The sequence below is a fragment of the Notothenia coriiceps genome, unplaced genomic scaffold (genome assembly GCF_000735185.1).
Source record: "Notothenia coriiceps isolate Sejong01 unplaced genomic scaffold, NC01 NC01_scaffold00007822, whole genome shotgun sequence".
NCBI classification, from domain to species: Eukaryota; Metazoa; Chordata; class Actinopteri; order Perciformes; family Nototheniidae; genus Notothenia; species Notothenia coriiceps.
The window spans coordinates 5,340-28,739 of record NW_011340523.1 but is presented as its reverse complement, the minus strand read 5'-3'; the positions used below and the strand labels follow the sequence as shown (position 1 = coordinate 28,739).

General features: G+C 41.7%; 2 protein-coding genes across 2 annotated transcripts; one reads left to right on the top strand and one right to left on the bottom strand.

Annotated features, from left to right (window-relative positions):
• The first annotated feature begins 385 nt into the window (after positions 1-385).
• On the top strand, positions 386-2,648 carry LOC104944289 (ankyrin repeat and protein kinase domain-containing protein 1-like). The gene is made up of 3 exons (XM_010769806.1): positions 386-430; positions 888-1,119; positions 1,413-2,648. The coding sequence occupies exons 1-3, from the start codon at positions 412-414 to the stop codon at positions 2,443-2,445; spliced, it is 1,284 nt and encodes a 427-aa protein (XP_010768108.1). The 5' UTR covers positions 386-411; the 3' UTR covers positions 2,446-2,648.
• A 12,624-nt stretch (positions 2,649-15,272) lies between these two features.
• On the bottom strand, positions 15,273-21,854 carry LOC104944288 (ankyrin repeat and protein kinase domain-containing protein 1-like). Its single transcript, XM_010769805.1, has 6 exons — positions 21,473-21,854; positions 18,059-18,341; positions 17,791-17,942; positions 17,433-17,482; positions 16,546-16,701; positions 15,273-15,494 (listed from the first exon to the last, which is right to left on the bottom strand). The coding sequence occupies exons 2-6, from the start codon at positions 18,245-18,247 to the stop codon at positions 15,355-15,357; spliced, it is 687 nt and encodes a 228-aa protein (XP_010768107.1). The 5' UTR covers positions 18,248-18,341; positions 21,473-21,854; the 3' UTR covers positions 15,273-15,354.
• Positions 21,855-23,400: the final 1,546 nt, after the last annotated feature.

Here is a 23,400-nt window from a genome sequence, read left to right as displayed (position 1 = left end):
AATAAAAGGCTTGCAATATTTCAGTTGATTTGTAATGAATCCAGAATGTATGACATTTTTGTTTTTTTAATTGCATTACAGAAAATAAAGAACTTTATCACAATATTCTAATTTTCTGAGACAGTCCTGTATATCAGAAGGCTTTGTGTAACATGAATGGCATGTTTATCGGCTCGTGTGGTTATAAAGAAAGATATACATAAATACTAAACGTTTTGTACAGAAGGTGTATATAATACATTTAGTTATTTATCTTGTAGCTGTTGATAAATTATTAGCCTTGAACACCTCTGCCAAAATACATAAATGTACAGTTTGTGCTCATCAACCTCTTATAATGGTTGATGTCATGGTAAATAACCTGTCCTGCTTATGTTCTTTCTTTTCCCATTTAAGATTGATTTGCCTTTGATGCCTGACCTTCCCACAGGTAAACACATAGCTAGTTAGTGAGTAGGGTGACAACTCATGTTCAATGCAGTACAAAGCCTGGAGGGCTGACATTTTTTACAGTGCTGTACAATTTCATTCTAACATGTAATACTACGAGTCAACTGTTAATGGAAAGGAGAATACAACAAATATTTATGTAACCTTGATAATTTTCCTATGAAATGTTATATATTATTGAATAGATAACCATAACAATAATTTCTATCGATCTGTTCATTGTCACTCTTCATTACCTAATCTATAGGCACATGATAAATACTAATGTACACGGTATTGACTGAACTCCATAGATTCCACATAACTTTCATGACATGTACACAAGCACACTGCTCTGTACACAATATAAAGTAAATATTTTTCCTCTGACACACTGCCATCACGATTTGTGCAGCTTTTATCCCCCTCATATATTACTCTTTGCTTTTATTTCACAGATCATAAGAGCAGCATTCTCTCTTTTCTGTGCAAAAAGGACTTTGGTAGTTTTAACCAGTCTGTGAAAAGAGAGCATGTGAAGACACAGTTTTCAGGTGAAAAGAGCCTCCTCCACTACACCGTAGCCAGCGGAGATGCAGAGAGTGTCGAGCATGTCCTGAGTCTGGGGGCTGAAGTCAACTGTACGACTGCCAGAGGTTACACTCCTCTCATTGTTGCTGTTCTGCACAGGTCTGTATGAAATATACTTTAAAAAATACAGTTTATAAGCGACTCAATGAAAAGTAATGTGTGCTAGCAACTGTGTATTCTTAACAGGTTGGCAGTTCTAAGGATAACCTAAAAGAACTCTATTAAAGTTAAAGGGATAGGTTAACATTTTGGGAATGTCACACACAAAAAACCCTCATATTTGCTTTTTCACAGAGAGAAATTAGATGTTTAGAATAAATACTGGAGTCTCTGCTCACAGGGGTGACAAGCATCAGTAAAATGAAAACCTTTAAATGCATCTTTTTCTACAGGCTTCATGACATCATCTCTTTGTTGCTGGAAAATGGTGCGTCTGCCACCCAAGGGGCTGAGGATGATTGGACAGCACTCCATTTCGCTGCTCAGAATGGCGATGACAGGACTGTCCGTCTTCTGTTGGACAAAGGAGCTTTGGCGGATGCCCGGGAAAAAGCTGGTTGGGTGCCCCTCCACCTGGCCTCCCAGAATGGCCATGAGACAGTGGTGCGCCTGCTGCTTTCACGGCTGCCAGAGAAGGCAGTCAGAGAACGGGAGGCACAAGGGAGGACTCCGCTCCACCTCGCCTCCGCCTATGGGCATCTTAATATTGCCAAGCTTCTCCTCTCTAAGGGAGCAGATCCCAACGCTACGGACTGCTCTCTCTCCACCGCTCTTCACTTATCAGCTGAGGAAGGCCACAACAGAGTAGTGAGACAGTTGATGAAGAGTGGGGTGAATATAGGCAGTGCAGACAGCAGAGGATACACTCCACTTCACCTGGCTGCTCTGAAGGGTCACACAGGCATTTGCAGGCAGCTGTTGTCAAATGGGAGATGCCCAAACTCCAGGTCCCTCCTAGGCTGGACTCCCCTGCACCTGGCTGCCCTTAAGGGACACGAAGCCACAGTGGTGCAGCTGGAGAGTCAGGGTGGTTGTGTGAACGCTGGAGGGGAGAACGGCTGGACCCCACTCCACCTTGCATGCTATCAGGGTGGGCCGGAAGTGGTGGCAAAGCTCCTGGAAGCCAAAGCCGACCCAAACGTGTCCGAGGACAGTAAAGGATGGACACCACTACATGTAGCTTGTACCAATGCCAGTTTACAAAGTGTCCTCCACTTGATATCACATCATGCAGATGTCAATGCGTTAAACTCAAGAAAGGCAACACCTTTACACCTCGCTGCACAGCATGACTGTAAACCTATTGTAAATGCTCTGCTGCTTAATTCAGCCGACAGGACTCTTCTGGACTCTTCTGGATCCACAGCTCTGAATGTGGCTCAGAGGTGTGAACATTTGGAAATAGTACAACTACTGATGAAGTAGTTCCGGTGAAAGCATTATGAATGGAATTGGAATACAACAATAATGGCACATGTGGAGTATTGTCTTCCTTAAGTATTTTATAATAAAAAAACACAAAATAATCCACCTTTTGCTCTACAAACAAATTGCATTTTATTACAACTGCATACCACGCAAGTTCTTAAAATGTTCTGATGCCCAATTCATTTTTATATACAAATGAATAACACATAAAATGTAGGAACACTTAAGTGGAACATGGGGTCATCCTTAGGTGAAATGCACCCAGTAAAGGCAACACATTGATTATTCCTCTCTGAAGCACCTTGCCTGCTTATGCTTCCCTGTGGATGCAATTAAAGCTGCTGCTACATATTGATGAAATGAGAATATAAAAGAGCCGAGTTTGTAATGACTTACTGAGGTAATAATTTAATTAAACCTGACTCAATGTGTCTAATAACAACACTACTAACTAGTAGATCACTGTCACTGAGACATGCAACATAACTATACATCATTAAACTCTGCCATCTAATCTACAGTATAATACATTAAGGAGCAGTATTGACCTGTGCATTCACAGGGTTTTCACTGAGACCACAAGAGACTGACTCAGATGAAAGGGTGGTGGGTGAGCTGAAATCGAATTACAGTAAATAAATAAGTACTTATTTTACTTTTGCTTTCTAAGTTATTGTCTGCTCTTTTTCTTTTAAAGGATTGCATTGTTGAAAAATGTATACTTTTTTCAATTTTTTTCCATCCCTGAATAATTTTTGATCTTTGTATGGCAACACTAAACCATCTATCGGTCCACTTATAGTCCAAAGAATAGATTAATTGGACAAGGCGTACTGTGCATGTTTGAGGGTTTAAGGCTCACTAAAATGTCCCTTGCCTATTGCTGCCCAGCAGACCAGTGCACAGTGAAAAACAAATCACTGCACAATAGTGTACAAATACAGACGCATACCAATTTATAACCTGTAATAAAACCAACTAACTGAGACTAAACTGGAAATGGCTACTTCGTAATATACATGCTATTTATTGAATGGACTAAAAACACAAAAGTCGAAGATTTTTCTCAATAGCACTTGTGTTTTTCTTTAGGTTTGTTGGTTTATTTTCCTGTTTCTCAGCTTGTTGGAGCTCTTTTTTGTCAGACGGCCCTTCTAGTTCTCTCTAGCTTCATTTTCTGGCCACAATAATTTCCTACTCGCGTTCAATTTATTTCTGAATCATATTAGGACAGCTATCCGGAGGCTTCTCTCATTCGTGCAGAGTTATATAAGCAAAATCCTGATTTACAATGTCACATGCCTTGTATCAGAGCCTGACGAGGTAAAGTAACTGCTGACCCTGCTCTCGCTGTATTTTATCCACTAGAGTTTGAAAAGCAGCTATCACATTACGAGAGTAGACTCCCGGGAGAGGGCCGTGGATTTCAGATTGGGTGCCATGATTTATAGTCTAAAGTGTACTTTTTATTGCATCAACTCCCATTTGAGATTTATGAGGCCTTTCGTATCTCACAAATTGGAAGCAAAGCACATTTGTGTGATTGTTATCAACAGTAAACCGTCTGGTGACAGTTTAACAGATGGGAATGACACACATCTGCGGAATCCACGTAGCTGTGTCATTGTCTAACCTGACTAACAGCATTTTTGTCCTTCTATCATTTAAACGAAACAAACATTTGTGTTCAACTACACTATTGTTCTACTGACAGTTCCTGAAAAATGTAACTCACTTTTCCAACCACATCTAATCAGGCCCTAACTAAATCAATGGTGCTGCCCCAACCTGTTCACACATACGGTGACACATCGGATGCCTTCTATCAGCCAGTAATTGTGTTTGCAGGCACTAAACTAATTATATTTTCTAATAGGGGGACAAACAGGAAGAAGATAATGTAATGTAAGTTGCTAGTTCCAAAAACACCACCTAAAGAAAGGCAGAAGAGTTGTTCTCTTTTCTTTAATAACTGGGTTTATGAAACCTATAAATTCACACAAAATTACAACAACACCTTAAATATGTTTTTTTCCCCACCGTATCCTTTGTTATGTGCTCTTGCTTATTGCTAGTGCAACGCAATCATACCAACTTGTATAATTGTTTTGAATGGCACAGTAATTGATTTAACTGACAGGTTCATAACGAGTATAAATGCAGCTCACCATAGCTTATTTTTACCCACACATATTAAAGATGTTCTGCTGCATTAATAAGCTATAAAGACCTTGTTGTAAAGCTCATCTCTAGCAGTGGAAATACATAATAGGGTTCTCAACAACTTACGCAATCAAATTAATTGGATATCTGCATGCTACAGATGAAATGTTAGATCTTCTTTTCTGACATAAATCACAATACAATCTTCCGTCCTGTCTAAGAGTTTAAGAGACCAGTTTGCATAAAGACTTTAAAATGTTATTTTGTTGCGGTGGTAAAAGGGTTGCCTGACACACACAGCTTTTATCTTAATCGTAGGATGTAATCTGGCTTCAGTATATTTAGCTTCTCTGAGGAGAGCCATTACATGCTTTCTCCAGAGCCCCTCTTAACTGGCAGGGTTAATCTAGCCATTGAGTGGTATCCTGCGGTGTTAAGCAGCTACAATCATGACTTATGCAGCTGTGTCTTTTAATCCAGGTGTGCCACCTCATCAGGGCCAGGACTCTGCAGCCTCCCCTGGTCCTTGCCATGGTAAATGATTGAGTGATCTATCATCTCTCCTGAGAGAGGAATTTTTGTGACAGTGATGATATGGAAAACATTTTTTTGCCCTTGTCATCTCTTAGCGACCTCTCACTCGAAGATGACAGTGGAAAAACACCCAGGTCGGTCTTTTACAATTCCCCAAGGTTGTTGCCTGCTGTAAGGGACAAGTGCTATTTCTCACCTTGGTGAAGTCCTATTCAGGATACTGGGTTGAAGCTTTTATTCTCTCATAAAGTAACCGCCTTACAAAAGATTTTCTTTAACTATTGACTGGATGATTTTAAATTATAATGTATTCCTTTACTGCAGAGTGCACTCTCAAAGCAATTGACCCTTTTTGCAATTGAAAGGCCTTGTTTTCTTCATTGCATTCTTATCATGCCCTCAGATCCCTTGCTTGGTGTCATTTTGTTCCTGTATAATTATTAATGAAGGATCTGTTATGGACCGAGACACAGGACGTAGGACCCAAAAGCAGGACTCGAAGACAGTTGTCCAAAAATAGAATGTTCTTTAATAACAAAAACTAAATCGTACTTTCAAAAAATAGAAAGTAGTTAAATAGCCAAAACTAAGTTGTACAGCAACACAAAAACTCACTTGGCAAAAGGTCTAAATCTCAAGGTAGGTATCAGGAGTCAAAAGGCCCAGGTTCTCACGACATGAAACATAACGAACTGACAAAGGAACAAAGAAACACCAGGGCTATATATAGGTGAGGGGGATGGGCACAGGTGAAAACTATCAGGGCAGGGCCAAGCAATCTCACGGGCTGGAAACACACAAAGGCAGGAAATGTGGGATCATATCTGTCGAGTCACCACATAACCCCCCCTCTAGGGACGTCTCCTGACGGCCCAGGCAGATTAGGATGTTGCCTGTAGAAATCCCTGATCAACTTCTGATCTACAACGTTGCGAGAAGGGATCCACATCCTATCCTCTGCTCCATAGCCTTTCCAGTGAACGAGGAACTGCCTGCCACGTCCCATTCTCCGGACTGACAGCAGTTTCTTGACCGTATAAACAAGGCCACCATCAACAACTCTGGGGGGTGGCGGAGGTTTAGTTGCGGGCACCAAACTGCTTTCCTTGACAGGCTTGATCTTCCCAACGTGGAATGTAGGGTGGACCCGCAGGGACCTGGGGAGTCGCAGGCGCACAGACACAGGGTTCACAATCTTCGTTATTGGAAAGGGACCAACAAACCTGGGGGCTAATTTTCTTGAAGCGACATGGAGGGGTAGATCTTTCGTGGACAACCAAACCTTCTACCCAGGCTGGTACACTGGAGCTGGCCGGCGGTGTCGGTCAGCCACCCTTTTCATTGAAGAAGAACTCCTTAGAAGGGTTGACGGGCAGCCGCCCAGATGCGGTGGCAACGTCTGACCAGGGCATGTGCAGAAGGGACCAAGACCTCCTTTTCAGTCTCAGCAAACACGGGTGGTTGGTAGCCAAAGACGCACTGGAAGGGAGTCAGACCTGTGGCAGAGGTAGGAAGAGAATTGTGGGCGTATTCCACCCAGGTTAGATGCTTGCTCCACGATGAGGGATTCTGAGCCACCAAGCACGTCAGACATGTCTCCAACACTTGATTTAATCTCTCCGTTTGTCCGTTGGACTGGGGGTGATACCCAGAGGAGAGGCTAGCGGTGGCTCCAATGAGACTGCAGAACTCTTTCCAGAACTTGGAAACAAACTGTGGGCCCCGGTCTGACACAATATCCCTGGGAAATCCATGTATCCGGAACACATTGATCATCATAATTTCTGCCGTTTCCTTGGCCGAGGGTAGCTTGGTCAATGGAATAAAATGAGTCATTTTAGAAAAACGATCTACCACTGTTAGCACAGTGGTATTACCTTGAGACACCGGGAGTCCAGTAACAAAGTCCATGGATATGTCAGACCAGGGCCGTTGAGGAATGGGCAACGGCTGCAGCATCCCCGCCTGAGACCTGGAAGAAGTTTTGCTGCGAGCACAAACAGGACAGGCATTCACATATTCACCAACATCTTTAGCCATGGACGGCCACCAGAAACGCTGCTTAAGTGCGAACATGGTTCCTCTAACCCCAGGATGACAAGTGAGCAAGGACGTGTGAGCCCAGTGAATGATCTTGGAGCGCAAGGGCACTGTAACAAACAGCCTATTAGGCGGACACTCACTAGGTGCTGGGCTCTCAACATTTGCTTGCTGCACCTCTTTTTCTATCTGCCAAGTTACCGCTCCTACCACACGGTTCAGTGGTAGGATGGGTTCTGGTTCCTTGGCAGCAGGCTCAGGGTCAAACAGATGGGACAAGGCATCTGGTTTGGTGTTCTGGGAGCAAGGTCTAAATGACAAGGTAAAATCAAAACGACTGAAAAAAAGTGTCCATCTAGCCTGGCGTGAATTCAGTCTCTTAGCCTTTTTTATGTATTTGAGGTTCTTATGGTCTGTCCATACCAGGAACGGCTGAGCGGCCCCCTCTAGCCAATGTCTCCACTCCTCCAAGGCTTGTTTCACTGCCAGTAGTTCACGATTGCCTACGTCGTAGTTCCTTTCCGCTGGGGACAACTTACGGGAGAGATAAGCGCAGGGATGGAGCTTATTATCCTTTGCAGCCCGCTGAGAGAGAACTGCCCCCACACCGAGGTTAGAGGCATCCACCTCTACCACAAACTGTCGAAGTGGATCTGGGATGGTGAGGATGGGAGCAGAGGTGAACATCTCCTTTAGGCCTTGAAAAGCGTTAGCAGCTTTGGAGTTCCATTCAAAAGGGACATGAGGAGAGGTAAGTACATGTAGCGGGGAAGCAATAGAACTGAAATTTCTGATGAAACGTCTATAAAAATTTGCAAACCCCAGGAACTGCTGTAGTTTTTTCCTGTTGACAGGAACTGGCCACTCGGCCACGGCACTGACCTTGGCAGGGTCCATCTTTATTTGACCGGGGGCAATGATGAAACCCAGGAACGATGTGGTTTGGACATGGAACTCGCACTTCTCTGCTTTAACATAAAGTTGGTTCTGTAGCAGGCGGTCGAGGATTTGACGGACATGCTGCTGGTGGGTTATGTTGTCAGGAGAAAAAATCAAAATGTCATCAAGATATACAAACACAAACTTATTCAGGAAGTCCCCCAACACCTCATTTATGAGGGCCTGAAACACTGCCGGTGCGTTTGTCAAGCCAAAAGGCATCACTAGGTACTCATAGTGTCCACTTGGTGTGTTAAATCCAGTCTTCCATTCGTCCCCCTCCCTGATTCTCACCAAATGATAAGCATTCCTTAAATCCAGTTTGGTGAAAATGTTGGCGTCTTGCAAAAGTTCAAAGGCGGAGGAGATGAGTGGGAGAGGGTACCTGTTTTTGATGGTGATTGCGTTCAGAGGGCTGTAGTCTATACAGGGCCGGAGTGATCCATCCTTTTTGTCGACGAAAAAGAAGCCCACTCCGCCGGTGACGAGGAAGGGCGAATGAGTCCGGTCTGCAAGGAGGTCTCAATATAATTGTTCAAGGCCTCCCTTTCAGGTCCGGAAAGAGAGTATGGGGGAGCCAGGTACCAAGTTTATAGCACAGTCATTAGGCCTATGTGGTGGCAGGGCAGTGGCTCGGGCTTTACTAAAAACTTCCTTCAGGTCCCAATAGCAACTGGGCACCTTGGACTTGTCAGGGAAATCTTGCTCCTGTACTTGGATAGCCTCAGTCATTTCTGTACACCCAACATCTTGGGTCTCAATCCTTCTAGCATGGGGAGTCTTGTCACCAGTCTTATTGTCTCTCAAACAGAAATGCTTGCAGTCCTCTCCCCATCCCTTAACTCTCCCAGATCTCCAGTCTATGTGTGGGTTGTGCTTGACTAACATGGGTAACTCAAGTATAAGTGGATGCTGAGGCAGAGTTAAATAAATGGTCCATGTCATGTGTTCAGTATGTGTTGCCATTTACGGTTATTTCAATGGGCATAGTTCCCAGGGTGTGCTAACGGTGATATGTACAACCGACCCTTCCAGAGCAGAGGCCTTTTAACGGTTGCTTCAAAGGAATTACCCCACACGTTTCCACTTCTTGGCAACCCCCAATCCATTAACTTTCATCTGCACCAGAGTCTAAATGAGAACCCCCCTGAGTTAAAACATGTCTGTCTAACTTTTACTTGTACCTGTGTCAACGTTACGAGGAGGAAATCCAGATGACACGTCGACTCACCAGGTCCTCCTCGTCCCTGATGAGCCCGATCTTTTCACTGTACAAGAAGCCACGAGGTTGCACTGCTGCGCATATGATGGTCAGTTCGTGCTGCTATGATGCGAGACACAGGACGCAGCATCATAAGCAGGACTCGAAGAAGTTGTCCTCTGATAGAATGCTCTATCGAATACAGAACTAAATCGTACTGCAAAAAATGACGCTCAAATAGCTCAAGCTCATCGGTACAGCACACAAATTCACTGGCAACGGTGAGGTCTAAACTCTCAAGGTACGTATCAGAGTCAACAAACAATGACCAGCTTCTCGACATGATAACATAACGACCTGGACAAAGGAATCAGCTTTCATCTCTTCGGAGTTTATTGGCGTGTGACAAACCAGCTTGTAGGTGATCTACCCCACCAACTGGACAGCAGAGCGGTCAAGAGACTAGCAGATAACAATAAACACTAGAAATATAACAAGAACCTAAACTCTAGTTATTTTATATTTATAAATGTCGCTGTTAGATTAATAATCTCACAATATAATAGTTCTGGATGTTTTTCCCTAACATCCCTGAATACGCGCAGTCATGAATTTTGCTTTACTTCAGTGTCGTGGATGAACACATTTCTCTGAATACTATACTTTTCTGCAAAGCAGTAAAACATGTGCAACAGTCTTGTGGCTGGCTACAGTGTATACACTTCGGTTAGGTGCTGTCCTGTTATACTTAGTGTATATGTGAGAGCTGTATGCCTATTCTTATCCGCAGTGCTGACATTTACCTCATGTGTGCTTTTTAAACCCCACCTTGTGTTCCATCCCCACATGTGTGATTATACAGATGTCTGTGATACTAAGGCGTCACGAATGTCCTTCATGTTGTTTGTGATATTGTCTGTATGAATGTTTTAACCTCCGCTTTACTGAGTGGAACTTCTATGCTAGTTCATACTTCTGAGGGTTTGTTTGGCCACGTAATCCACATGTGTTCATTACCCTCCACAAATATCAGCGAACCAGATGCAAACGAGTTGATATATGCTTCGATCTGCATTTAATATAAATGAGAGTATATTCTCATACTTATTATGATCTAGATGAAGATCGTGCTGACTCGTATATATGCGATAAGCTGAAAAGCTGTCATGATGTCCGCAATTACTATTAGCGCTATTTCTGTTATCTGTATCATTTCAATGACCGACCAATGCCAACCAACTCTGTGCGTGGTATACTGACTATGCTCTGTTATGACTCACATCTGTCCCCTGATATGTGTATACTGCTGGGACGTATCACTGTCATCTGCACCATGTCTCTGGAATCCTTTGGAACCATCAGTAACACTGATTGTGAGTCTGAGTGATCTCTTTCGCAGTAACCTCCTGGCTATGCGCCATATGCTAGCCTCTCTCCTCCTTTAACTCCGTCTGTCCTCCGCTCTACACTCTGCTGGCGATAAGTCTCGAGGGTGGAATCAGGATGGGAGTCGAACTGTGGGAGCAATACTGTGATTGTGAGTTCAAACTATACTGGCTTTAATCGCCAATCCATCCAAACTTATTAAATGTGACTCATTGTGCTACCTCTCCAGTCTTTCAACATACCGTTATGCAGGATGACATCACTTGCCTGAAGGTTGACCAGTATCGGCAACGACTTAGGAAGTCCACTCGTTCTTATCACTCTGAAGGCATTTCTCCCATTGCCACCTGTATTGCTGATACTGGAGATTTTTAAAAGCTCCACTACAATTCTCAGGGCTGAGGACGCGTTTAGGTTTGATTCTGCTGTCGTCCCATGCAGCTATAACACCCATAATCGACTACAGTCTCATGAGTGCCCAGAACAGAAGTGATGACTGCTTTCCCACTCCTGTCCGCAACACCGAAGTACATGTTGACTTTACATTTGGAACTTTCCTATAGATTGCACCATGGTAGCTTCTGCACCAAACACGCAAGAAATGTTATGTATCTGTTCAGGAAGGTCTGCTCAGCTAACGGATGAATTAACGATTATAGGAGCAAGTGTTATGCGTTTGGACATGTCGACGTCTTAGCTACTGCCACAGTCTTGAACCCCCTATTTGACTTTTCGTCCACTTTCTCCACTTCCACTATTGCAGCTGGTATTTCTTGCCACATGTGCATTGCGGCCTTTCTGCACAAGCCGCATCATGCAACAAAGACTTTCCACCATACTGGATTAACCTGATTAAAAATGTCATTAATACTATATTGAACAGCAACGGACCACACACACACCTTGCGGAGTACATTTTCACAGCTAAACCACTTGGAATATCCTGCAGCACTCTCTGAGCATGCAGATATCTGCTGTTCCAGCTAAAAAATTCCATGACCCCAATGTATATGCTCTTACTCTACAACTGCCAATCATTGTTGACTCTGACTAGTAGCTCCTTCTTCACAGAGCATCGCGTCATAAGCCCTCTCATATCAAAGATAGACTGCGCATCACTACTCAGAGTACTTGACAGGTCGTGCAACTCCTCGCCCCATGTCTGACTTTAGCACCATATTAGAGTCCACACTGTATCTCCCGACCCCCTAACGGAACCCACCTTGATATGCGCACAACAGAGTGACTTCTAGCTGAAGATCGATATGCAGCAGTTTCTGTTATGAGATATTTATCACAATGATTGTGCAACAAAATGAAAGAGAGCGACAGTCACACGACAAAATTCTCCGGAGAAATCGCTCTGGAAGATGCACAAAACGAGACGTTTGAGAGCATCGGAGTGGCACCGATGGTCAGCTAGGAATGCAAAGTTGGAAGTGATTGTAATGCAACAGCAGGAGACTGAGGGGGTCGAATCAGACTCCAGGTGAGCGAAGGACACGCGGTGCAGCGTTCAGCAAGGTTATATCACCCTGAGTACTTGACCGAAGAGGCATTGAAAAACATATTTACACTTGCAAACAGAAAACACACGTCAAGGTCCTCCACCGACCGTCAGGCGCTACCAGAACGTGCAACTCACCTCAGCATGGATGTAGTCTACATTCACTATAGAGCTCGCAACCAGACTCTATGCATTCACTCGTCTCTGTATCCGCTGGGATCCATATTCATTGTGTCAGTTGTACTGTTATGCAAACCACCGACAACACGGACGGCAGGACCCAACAGCGAAACCGGAACTCCGAAAAAGCAGTCGTTACAAAACAACTCGACTTTCATCTTAATAACCAGAATAACCAAAAACTACATCCAGTACCATATATCAACAAAACTCAGCACAGTAGACTCGAACCAGTTAGCCACAAAATTAGTCAACTGCTTACGCAACCACCCACATCACGATTAGGCAATCAATGCCTTTACTTAATTATTAATCACGCATAAGTCACACCAGGAATCAGATTGGAAGGTTAAATTATACGTCATGCTTACCATTAGTACTCTGATACACATATCTCAGCTTAGTGCTTCCACTAATTAAATGAGAAATTCTCTGTAAAGCAACATAGCTCATGGCCCAAGAATAATGGAAACTGAACCACTATCACATTAATTATGTTATATTCGCACGCTAATGAAACCAATTCATAGATGATAAGAAACTCACTTGGCCCATGAACACAAGACCACACTTTTACATTTATTGACCCACTATCCACAGCGACTGCATCGCAACACTCAACGAAATACAAGACTCCCACTACACACACAAAACCAAAGTAGTGGAATGACAAATTTTACCAGTTAGGTACCTATTAGCAACATACTAAACTTTCAGATGTAGAATCAAACTAGGATCTAGAGAGCCATCAATAGAGCAGGCACAGAAGAGCCTCAATAAAAGTAATGTTTCTCACACACACTACAACATACACATATGGACTCGCGCACACCTGGACCTAGACACGACTATCATCTTGGCTACTTACAAACAACCACTGAACCAACACAATCAGCTGAGAACCCACAAGCACGCCAATACCCAAACACACCCCCCACCACACCCAAACACACACCACCCACACCACCAACACATACCGCAGAAACACAAATCCCCCAAACGCTCCAACACCAAACCACAACACAAAACACCAGTACACACAACACACACAACATACACAAAAAAAACACCCAAACAAAAACCATCCAACATACTCAAAACCCCACTCCACACCCCACTACAACACACACTCTGACAAAAAACCAACACAACAAACACAAACAACCTATCCAACAACCACAAACAAAGCATCCACAACGAAAACCCCGCATCAATATCCACATCAACTCAGGATAAAGCAGAACAAAAATAACGAAACATCAACCAAAACGCACATAACCTTCAAAAACACGACAAAACAACAATACACACCTCGCTAACCCCCAACCCCCCAACCCCCACCCTCAAACCCCCACCCTCACTCCCAACCCACCCTCCCTCAACCCACCTACCCTCGCCTACCCCCTCAACCCCCCAACCCTCCCCGAACCCTACACCCCCAACCCCCACCCACCAACCCCCTCAACCCCACCAACCCCGACCCTCCTACCGCCAACCCGCTCTAACCCTCTGATAACCCACTACCCCTTTATATCGCCTCCGAACCGTCCAACGAAAAATTTCTTCGTAAACCCACATATAAAAGCATATATTTCTCCAATCAAAACCTCCCCATTCTACAGATCAGATTCCTGACCCGAAATCCAAAAAATAACGTACACTATACATAGAAATAATATTCATCGAAACGGAAAGAGGTTTCCACTAAAAAACAACCGTAAAACATACTCAGGATTCCTATTATCTCTGGGAGGATCCATCCGCCCCGAGCGGCGAAACATTAGATCCGCGACGGTAGTTAGAATAATGGAGTTGCCAAAGCACAGCAGAACAATACGCGCAAACAGTGGCTCAATGCGCTTTCCATGAATCCTCGCGGTAGTTGGGTTACGCTCAAAATTCACCTTTCAACACTACGACCACACACACTGCGATTCCAGGACAGGNTTATGGCATACAGCTTAAGAAAACTCAAATATCCTATCTCTAAATATTAGGATTCAAGTGATTCGTTGAACACCCTACTAGTATACTTTTTCATGATATTCTAATATTTAGAGATAGGATATTTGAGTTTTCTTAAGCTGTATGCCATAATCAGCAATATTAAAATAATAAAAGGCTTGCAATATTTCAGTTGATTTGTAATGAATCCAGAATGTATGACATTTTTGTTTTTTTAATTGCATTACAGAAAATAAAGAACTTTATCACAATATTCTAATTTTCTGAGACAGTCCTGTAGATGATCACCTACATTCTTCTATCATTTCATAACCCTAACATAAAAACCATCCTTATTCAACACATACCGTGATGCTTTACTAAACCTAACCAAGTCGTTTTTTTGCCTATTAAAGAAAAATATTTTCCTATTTCTTCTTTGTTATCTATAAAGTTAACAACGTGTTTAAAGCTGCAACAGTTTTACTTTTTCAACATGAAGATAGGAGCAGTTTGGTCCATTTTGCATAATTAAAATGGTATTGAAAAAACAGCCAGTAAATGGGATGAAAACTTTCAAATTACAAGAACAGATACAATTAAAACTAGAGGATAATCAAACGGAGATATTAAGCAGATAAAACGTTTTCTCAGGAGTTGATCGAGAACAAAAATAGTGCCTTTCAAATTAATGCTAATGCACTGTACTCCTGAATGTGTATTAAAAAGCAAAAATTGCAGACTAGTTTGACATTTCAAGTTCAAATATGTGTGTGTCATTAATGTGTAATTAATGATCTTGTTTCAAGTGCCTTAAAGTGATAACAAAATAAAATATTTAGAGCATCACTGTGACCAAAAACATCCTTACCATGCTGATAAAATCCACAATGTCGTGTAAACTTCGTTATCTTTTTTTTTTTTTACTTTTCCTTATGATAAGATAAACCTGCTTAGTATGCCAAAAATTGATTATATACAGTAGACACTACAGTTGAATTTAAGCAGAGTATCAAGTAGGGCTTACTTTGTGTATCGGGGAAAAGAGCAAAGGATAATCTGACTTCTGGCTCTTGTCGTCATTTTGGTGGCTTTGGATTAGTCCTGGGATCTTCAGGATGTCACTCACGGCCTCTGTCTCCCTCACAGTGTCTGTAATCAAAGCACAAGTCAAGGAAAATACAGTGATTAAATTGTCCAGTCGAAAAAATGTGTTTCTAAAAGCATCTCTAAAGCTCAAGGGGATCCACCACTGAGAATGAACAGTCATACATGAATGAAATTATATTCTATAGCGTCTGTTTATGAATATTCATGACACTTATTTGTATTCATAAACACAACTCCTCAAGCCATAAGTGCTTATCTATCAGAGGTGACCCACTTCAATGTATGCATTTCAATCACACATTACACGCAGCAGAATGTGTTCTCTATGAGCAATTTTATTACCTGTTGTTGACTTGATAATTAGATGCAATGCCAAAAGGCACGACATGGTTGATTTGTTTGGTGCCTTTGTTTTTCAGAGAATGTGGATAAAAAAACTGACAGGTGCCAGATGCTTTTGATCGCGTCAGATTAAAACACTCATGTCTCAACATGATGTATAAATGACTGTTTTTAATCATTTGGAACCTTTCCAACCTTTTGCTTGTGAGAGTGTGCATGCAGTGCGTTTGATAGCGTTTTCATCTTTTATGTTGATAATGGAATTAAGAAAAAGCTCATTTGCATAATGTTACATTTCAATATAGCTTTTACGCACCATTAAAATGCCAAAAGCTATGACACACATCATCAGAATTTGACAAATTACACATCATCTTGCTATGGATGCAAGATATTGTGTGTGCTGTGATCCTTTCCAAGATGTATTTTGTAACATACAGTACTGTATGGATGGCACACTGGCGATGAACTAGTCTTAATGGGGCTTCCAGGATCCCTCTCTGTTACCGCATTTGTTCAATCTCATCTTCCATAAGAAGACGTGTTCTTTTTCATCAACGCATTAGGGAAATCAGCGTTTTATGTAAAGGCAGTTCCGTAGCTTTCACAACTGAAGGGAAGTGAAGCACTAACAGCTGCAGTTCCATCTCGAGCTTTAAATCCAAAGTTGGTTGGAAACCAATACAGAATTATATATCTATTATGTATTATTATTATTTTTATCTCATTTCTAGCTTTTAAGCTTCTGCACCTGAGAACTGGGGCCTCTTCCTGAGATCCTGGTCCCAGCAATGCCTCATGATGCCGATCATCTGATCACACTCAGGGGGCTTTGATTCGGGCATCAACTCCACACTGGGTCTCTTACCCTGAGACACATGTAAGAGCACTGTGGTCACACTGCACCCTGTAGATCAACACAACCATAGGACAGTATGAGGCATTGATTTGACACTCTTTACCTTCTGTTATGTTAAAGGACGAGATTTAAATTGGGGTTTTTAATAACCCCAATTATCTGTTAAATTAGTACACTTAGTGGTGCTGTTAGATCGTTTTTGTTGTCTTTAGACAGAGCCAGGTTAGTTTATTCCTCCTGATTCCATTCGTTATCCATAAATAAGCTAATACTTCCCTATCCACTGCTTAATGCTTATTAGAAGGACATGAGAGTGGAATTGATTTCATATAACTCTTGGCAAGAAAGCCAATAAGCCATTTCCTAAAATGACATACTATTTATTTAGAAGGATTACTAACTGCTTTGTTTAAGTACAAAATAAATATATAGGATTGCTGAGGTTTAGATCATTAACACTCACATTACATTCAAATAAAGAAAAGTACATTTAAGATACAGATTCCAGTCATTGTTAATTAAACCCTGATTCTTGATTAACGGGGCATTTTAAAAATGTTGACTTTACATCAATGGGAAAGTATACTTATGGGTTAAAGATAATGAATTAATAAATTAAACATGTTAACATTCTCAAAAGACCAAAAAAAAACAAAATAGCTTTCACCTTCATGCTGTCTAATTGATTGTATTGAGCATAACATGACACTGAAGTAACACCTAGAAATGTACATGTTTGATTCGAAGATAGGATGCATTTCAAATGAACTCATCCCTACCTGCATATGGTTTCTGCTGCGTCAGAATCTCCCACATCACTATTCCAGAGCTGTAGATCAAAGCAGAAAGAGGCACTTCAGCACTCACTTTCACATTTTTGCACATCCTGCATTCTGTGAACTTTCTGTCAGTGCCTATTTTATATAAAAATAGCTATATGAAATCCTTTTTAAAGTCAAGTAAAACCAATTAAACCTAAAAGTCTAACAAAGAGTGAATGAATCCAATGTGCAGAGTAAGTACCAGTAACTTGGGGTATATTGAAATGAATACAATAAAAGAGCAAGGTTACACAGAGTTAGGGGGGAAAGCAGTGACTCTGATTGTACAATTTCAGATATTCCCTTAGTAAGTCACCTGTAAACATCAAAGGAAGTTCCTGGAGGATCGGGACACTGAGTGAAGGTCTCTGGAGGAATGTAACTTATGTTCCCTCGGACTGTCAGCTGCTCCATAAACAACTTCTTGCTCATGCCTTCTTTCCAGTGGATTAAACCAAAATCGGATATCTTGGTAAAAAGAATTTGGATTTTGAGAATTTGCATTCATTGATCTGCATAAATCAGAAATTTCAAAAATGACTAAAAGCAGTCTCATAAATGTGTTGTCACTGAGCGTCATTGACCTTGACATGGAGATGATCATCTAGTAGGATGTTGGATGTCTTGAGGTTTAGATGGAGTAGCGGAGGGTTCAAGCTGTGAAGGAAATTCATTCCCATAGAGACCTCGTGAATCATCTGAAACTTCTTTGGCCACATCAAAGTGTGACTGGCTAGGAGGTTGTTCAGCGACCCATTACTCATGTGCTCCATCACCACAGCAGTCGCCTCACTGCACAGTCCATATATAGACACAATATACCTGGATTTCACTTTTGCCAGGTTGGGCGCCTCCTCTATGATTCTCCTGTAATGTAAAAATGTGAAGGTTGCTTTAGACATTAAATAGGCCTTTGAGCTAGAGGAAACATTATTTTCTTTGTCAGACTTTGTAGAGGTGCAAACATTTATTATACCTCAAGAACTTTGTAAAGTCTATTTCAATTCAAAGCAACCAACTAATCAAATATGCTAAGAAGTTGCTGTAAATGCAGACCGTTTATTGTACCTGATGATACGTAAGTGTTTTTAATGATTTACAGTTTTTCTCGATTGCTAACACATAAAATTATACATAAATCACAATTATTTTAACTGACACTGAAAGAGCAAAACATCGGCTCAAATCTCTAAAAACCTTTTCAGCTTTTCACACAATTTGCAAATCAACATGGCCCTTTTTGCAAACCACTGCACACGTTTCTCCACGTAAAACACAGGAATCTGACATAAAGCCACGTGTTAGCACATACATAACATTGATATTCAAAATGCCTCACACATGGACCAATGATCAAGAAACACGTTCCACCTGACCAAACACCTGATAGCATAATTGTTGGCTCATCAATCAGGATGTTAGCACTATAAAAGACCACAGGTGAGTACTTTCTTACAGCAACAATGGAAGCCAACATGGAAGCAAGAGGAAGAGCAAGAGCAAGAGGAAGAGGAAGAGGAAGAGCTGGGCTGAGAGTGAGAGGAGGAGGAAGAGGTGGGGTGAGAGTGAGAGGAGGAAGAATTAGAGGTAGAGGTAGAGCTGGAGGGAGAGGACGTGGTCAAAGAAGAGTACTCTCTAATGAAATGAATGTTATCAACCATGGTTTGACGATGAGAGAGGATGGACCGAGGGTTCAGCCTAATCTAAGCCGATTTACTGTCGCCTCTGTAATCTGAACACTTAGACTTGAAAACAGGTTAGTTAACAGTTTTTAGCCCAGCATAATTCATGATATATCAGTGCTTATATCTGTTGTGTGAAACGTATTTACTTCATCACTGTAATTGAATTGTTGGCATGTTGCAGACTATAACTGTACAACAATCCTGCACAATGTACTGTGGTAAACTTACTTTTATGCAACACAGACACTGACCAAACACTATATCTTTGTTGTTTATCTGAAGGACTGAGAAAAAAAGAGGTGCAGGTTGAAAGCTAAGGATTTTCAATGAGGCACAGGAAGCAACAGTTACAAACTGGGTTTTGGCAAACAACGAGAGATCCGACGCATAGTAACTATATACTTATATACTATACACTTACCAAATGCAAACTTTAGCACCAAATATAACACACTTCATTCATAATACTAGATTGTTTGACCACCCAACTACACACTGCGGAGCATAATCTAAAGCACTTTCATCTGTTATGGGCTATGCTCTGTACATAGAGGTTTCTGCAGAGAAAGATTGCTTGAGTACACAGAAATACAGTAAATGAATAAATACAAATTAGTTGTTGAAAAAAATCACATTTGATTCAAAAATAACATTGTGCAACATGCATTTCAGCACATAGTTACTCTGCTTCGGATCTCTAAGTGTGATGCATTGTTTGCCACAACCCAGTTTGTAACTGCTGCTTCCTGTGCCTCATTGAAAATCCTTAGCCTTCCACCTGCACCTCTTTTTTTCTCTAGTCCTTTAGATAAACAACAAATATATAGTGGATGGTCAGTGTCTGTGTTGCATAAAAGTAAGTTTACCACAGTACATTGTGCAGGATTGTTGTACAGTTATAGTCTGCAACATGCCAACAATTCAATTACAGTGATGAAGTAAATACGTTTCACACAACAGATATAAGCACTGATATATCATGAATTATGCTGGGCTAAAAACTGTTAACTAACCTGTTTTCAAGTCTAAGTGTTCAGATTACAGAGGCGACAGTAAATCGGCTTAGATTAGGCTGAACCCTCGGTCCATCCTCTCTCATCGTCAAACCATGGTTGATAACATTCATTTCATTAGAGAGTACTCTTCTTTGACCACGTCCTCTCCCTCCAGCTCTACCTCTACCTCTAATTCTTCCTCCTCTCACTCTCACCCACCTGGGTCTTTCTTATAGTGCCTAACATCCTGATTGATGAGCCAATGTTAATGCTATCAGGTGCTCTTGGTCAGGTGGAACGCTGTTTTTTTTTTTTCTTGATCATTGGTCATGTGTGAGGCATTTTTGAATATCAGTGTTTTTAGACCTGCCTAAACACGTGACTTTTATGCAGATTCCTGTGTCTTACGTGGGGAGAAATGTGTGGGGGTGGGTTTGCAAAATGCCATGTTGATTGCAAATTGTTGAAAAGGGCTGAAAAACGTGTTTTAGAATTTGCGAGATTTTGAGCCCAATGTTTTGCCTCTTTGAGGTCAGTTAAAATAATTGTGCTTCATGTATAATTTTTAGTGTGGTTAGCAATCAGAAAAACTGTGACGATTTTTTGGTCGAGCCAAATGCTCTGCTATCATACAATGAAAAAATAGATTTACAATAAAAAACACTTTACAGCAAATACAACAGCACGAATAAAAAATAGCACACAAGGGAAATGTCAGAAGTCGTGGCCCGCTCAGACTAGAAGGCCAGAGAGAAAACGTGCAGTTTTAAGTGTAGATTTAAAAAAACCCTAGGCGGTCTTGGGCCGAACTCACATTTGAGTGGCAGCAGCTTATTCCAGAGGCCTGGGGCCAGCCTGCTGCCGAATGCTCGGTGCCCTCTGGTTTGATCCTGGTCTTGGGCCCACTATTCAGCCAGCCCAGCTGGTCAAGGCCGACCTAAAGCTCTTTGGCTGGGCTGTAGCAAAGTATTTCTGTGATTACTCAGCAATCTTCTCTGCAGAAACCTCTATGTACAGAAAAGGCAATAGCCCATAAAAGATGAAAAGTGCTTTAGATTTATTGCTTCAGCAGGTGTGTAGATGGGTGGCTCTAAACAATAGTATTATGAATTGAAGTGCTGTTAATATTTGGTGCAAAAGTTTGCTTTTTTATGTGTTTTGAGTACAGTTCTAACTTAGCAGCGATAATTAGGGTGTTTGCACTTTTGGGGTGTGCTGGTTTTGCTGAATTGTATTCAGTGTTCTGAGAAACTGAATTAATTTCTTTATAAAAAATAAAAAATGTTTGTTAGCAATCGAGAAAAACTGTAAATCTCACCTGTAAAAGTTGGCTGCACATAAGGTGTGTCAAAAGCTCTTCAAGGCAGCATTTTTCCTTTAGCTTCAGCTTGGACCTGGTACAGCTGACCGAAATTCGAATTCTGCCACCTTGTATCCAGTCAGCCTCAAGTCGTCCATTCTTGAAGTTTCCCTGAACTGCTCCCGTTGGGGGATCTTGTCAAGGCAATCCATTGAGCACAGAGATCTACTCTGTCACACTGGTCTGTCTAATCCTACACAGGATTTATCCTTCAGATCAAACATCGATCAGTGGCACCACGGGAGCTTGAGTCTCATGCATTTGCGAACGAGAAAGCCGCAGAATATGGAAACACATTTGGAGGATTAGTGTCAAGCTCTGGCTGTGCTAAAATCAAATGCATGAGTATTCACATACCACTCTAGACTGGAGTGCCTGATACGTGGGAAGCGAGCTGAGGCGTGGAACTTGTTTTGCACTACAATGCCTGCAAAGCGGTTTTGCGGCCTACTCTACACTGGAGTCAGTCTTCCAGAGAAACATGGCCAACTCATTTCTGAGAAACGTGTTGTTTCTGGAGGCCAAGAAAGGATTCAGGCTATGGGTGATGATTATACCTCATTTTTAAAGTTATGATGTACCCATTTTAATTTGATTTGTATATACAGCTACGTAAATGATCTGCTAATGAACCAACCTACTTTTATTAAACTGCACTTTAACAAGACACTTTAACCCCAGCAGCTTTTACTGAACAGCTCACTGGTGCGGCAGTAGTTCTCGAGAGTGGTGGTGTTGTGTGTGTGGTGTGTGGGTGTTGTGTTGTGTGTGCTGGTGTGTGTGTGTGTGTGTGTGGGTGTGTGTGTGTGTGTGTGCTGGTGGTGGGGGGGTGTGTGGGTGTGGGTGCTGGTGGGTGGGTTGTTTTAATAAACCCAGCTGCAGGCAAAATGGGGATGGGCTTTATAAAAAATTATCCAGTAAAAATTCAAATTAACTGGCAATCAGCTGCCCCGCGATCTAGACTTGAGATGGTATGATCCTCTACATTCTCCACCTGAGTAGAGCCTGTGGCAGTTTCCTGGGGAGCAGGCTATAAGGCACTTTTGAGTGGAGGTCGGTTCTCAATACAAAAGAGAAAAGGAGTGTGTTGGTGTGTGTGTGGTGGGGTGGTTGGCGTGCGTGCGTGCCGTGCGTGCGTGTGTTTGTGTGTGTGTGGGCGTGTGAGTGTGTGTCCTTTGTTTAACATATGACATCACCACATAACACTTATATGTGATTACATGACTAGGGCAGGCTAAGGGGCCGGACTTCTCTAAGGGTCCAATTAAGAAGCAGCGATTGCTCTGGTGAAAACAGACGCTGGGCATCATAGAAAGTGTCAGAAAAATAAAGCAATTTTTTGAAAAGGTTAAGTATGTAAACGTGGTCCAAGGTAGAGGAACAAAGATAATATCTTTTTAAAATTTTTTATTATGAAACCTGAAATAGCATTATAGTGTTCTTTCAAGGGAAATTTACCGTGGCATTAGGCATTACCAGAGCCTATTTCTCCACACTTAATCCCTTACAGTCTGTCTGATTTTTCTCTGCTCTGTTTCAGACAAAAAAATACAATTAACAACATTTGCGCATATAGTGTGTGAGGAGTTATTGTTTTCAAAGAAAATAAGAAGGGATTATTTCATTTGTCTCCATTTCGGATTAAACTGTTTCCAATTTCTAAAAAGATAATGTGTTTCTTCCCTGGAGCTTTTCATGAATACATAACACATGTTGTAATATTACGCAAAATGTTATTGAAGATGAATTGTAAATGTTAATCGCTGCAAGCTTATTACTGGTGGTGTAGGGACTTTGATGTGTGTCTGCCCTTTATCCAAATGTGTTCAAGAATTGTAATTATTTTTACATTATAACTCCTCGGAAAAAATTGGTGTTTCACAATC

What these genes read in the sequence shown, in the direction of transcription:
- LOC104944289 (XM_010769806.1), top strand. An exon ending in ATTGTTGCTGTTCTGCACAG is followed by an intron (nt 1,120 to 1,412) that starts GTCTGTATGAAA and finishes CTTTTTCTACAG; the next exon opens with GCTTCATGACATCATCTCTT.
- LOC104944288 (XM_010769805.1), bottom strand. Translation starts at nt 18,247, where the DNA reads ATGGAGCACATGAGTAATGGGTCGCTGAACAACCTCCTAGCCAGTCAC. An exon ending in ACTTCCTTTGATGTTTACAG is followed by an intron (nt 17,483 to 17,790) that starts GTGACTTACTAA and finishes TTTGATCTACAG; the next exon opens with CTCTGGAATAGTGATGTGGG. An exon ending in GCAGCAGAAACCATATGCAG is followed by an intron (nt 16,702 to 17,432) that starts GTAGGGATGAGT and finishes GTTGATCTACAG; the next exon opens with GGTGCAGTGTGACCACAGTG.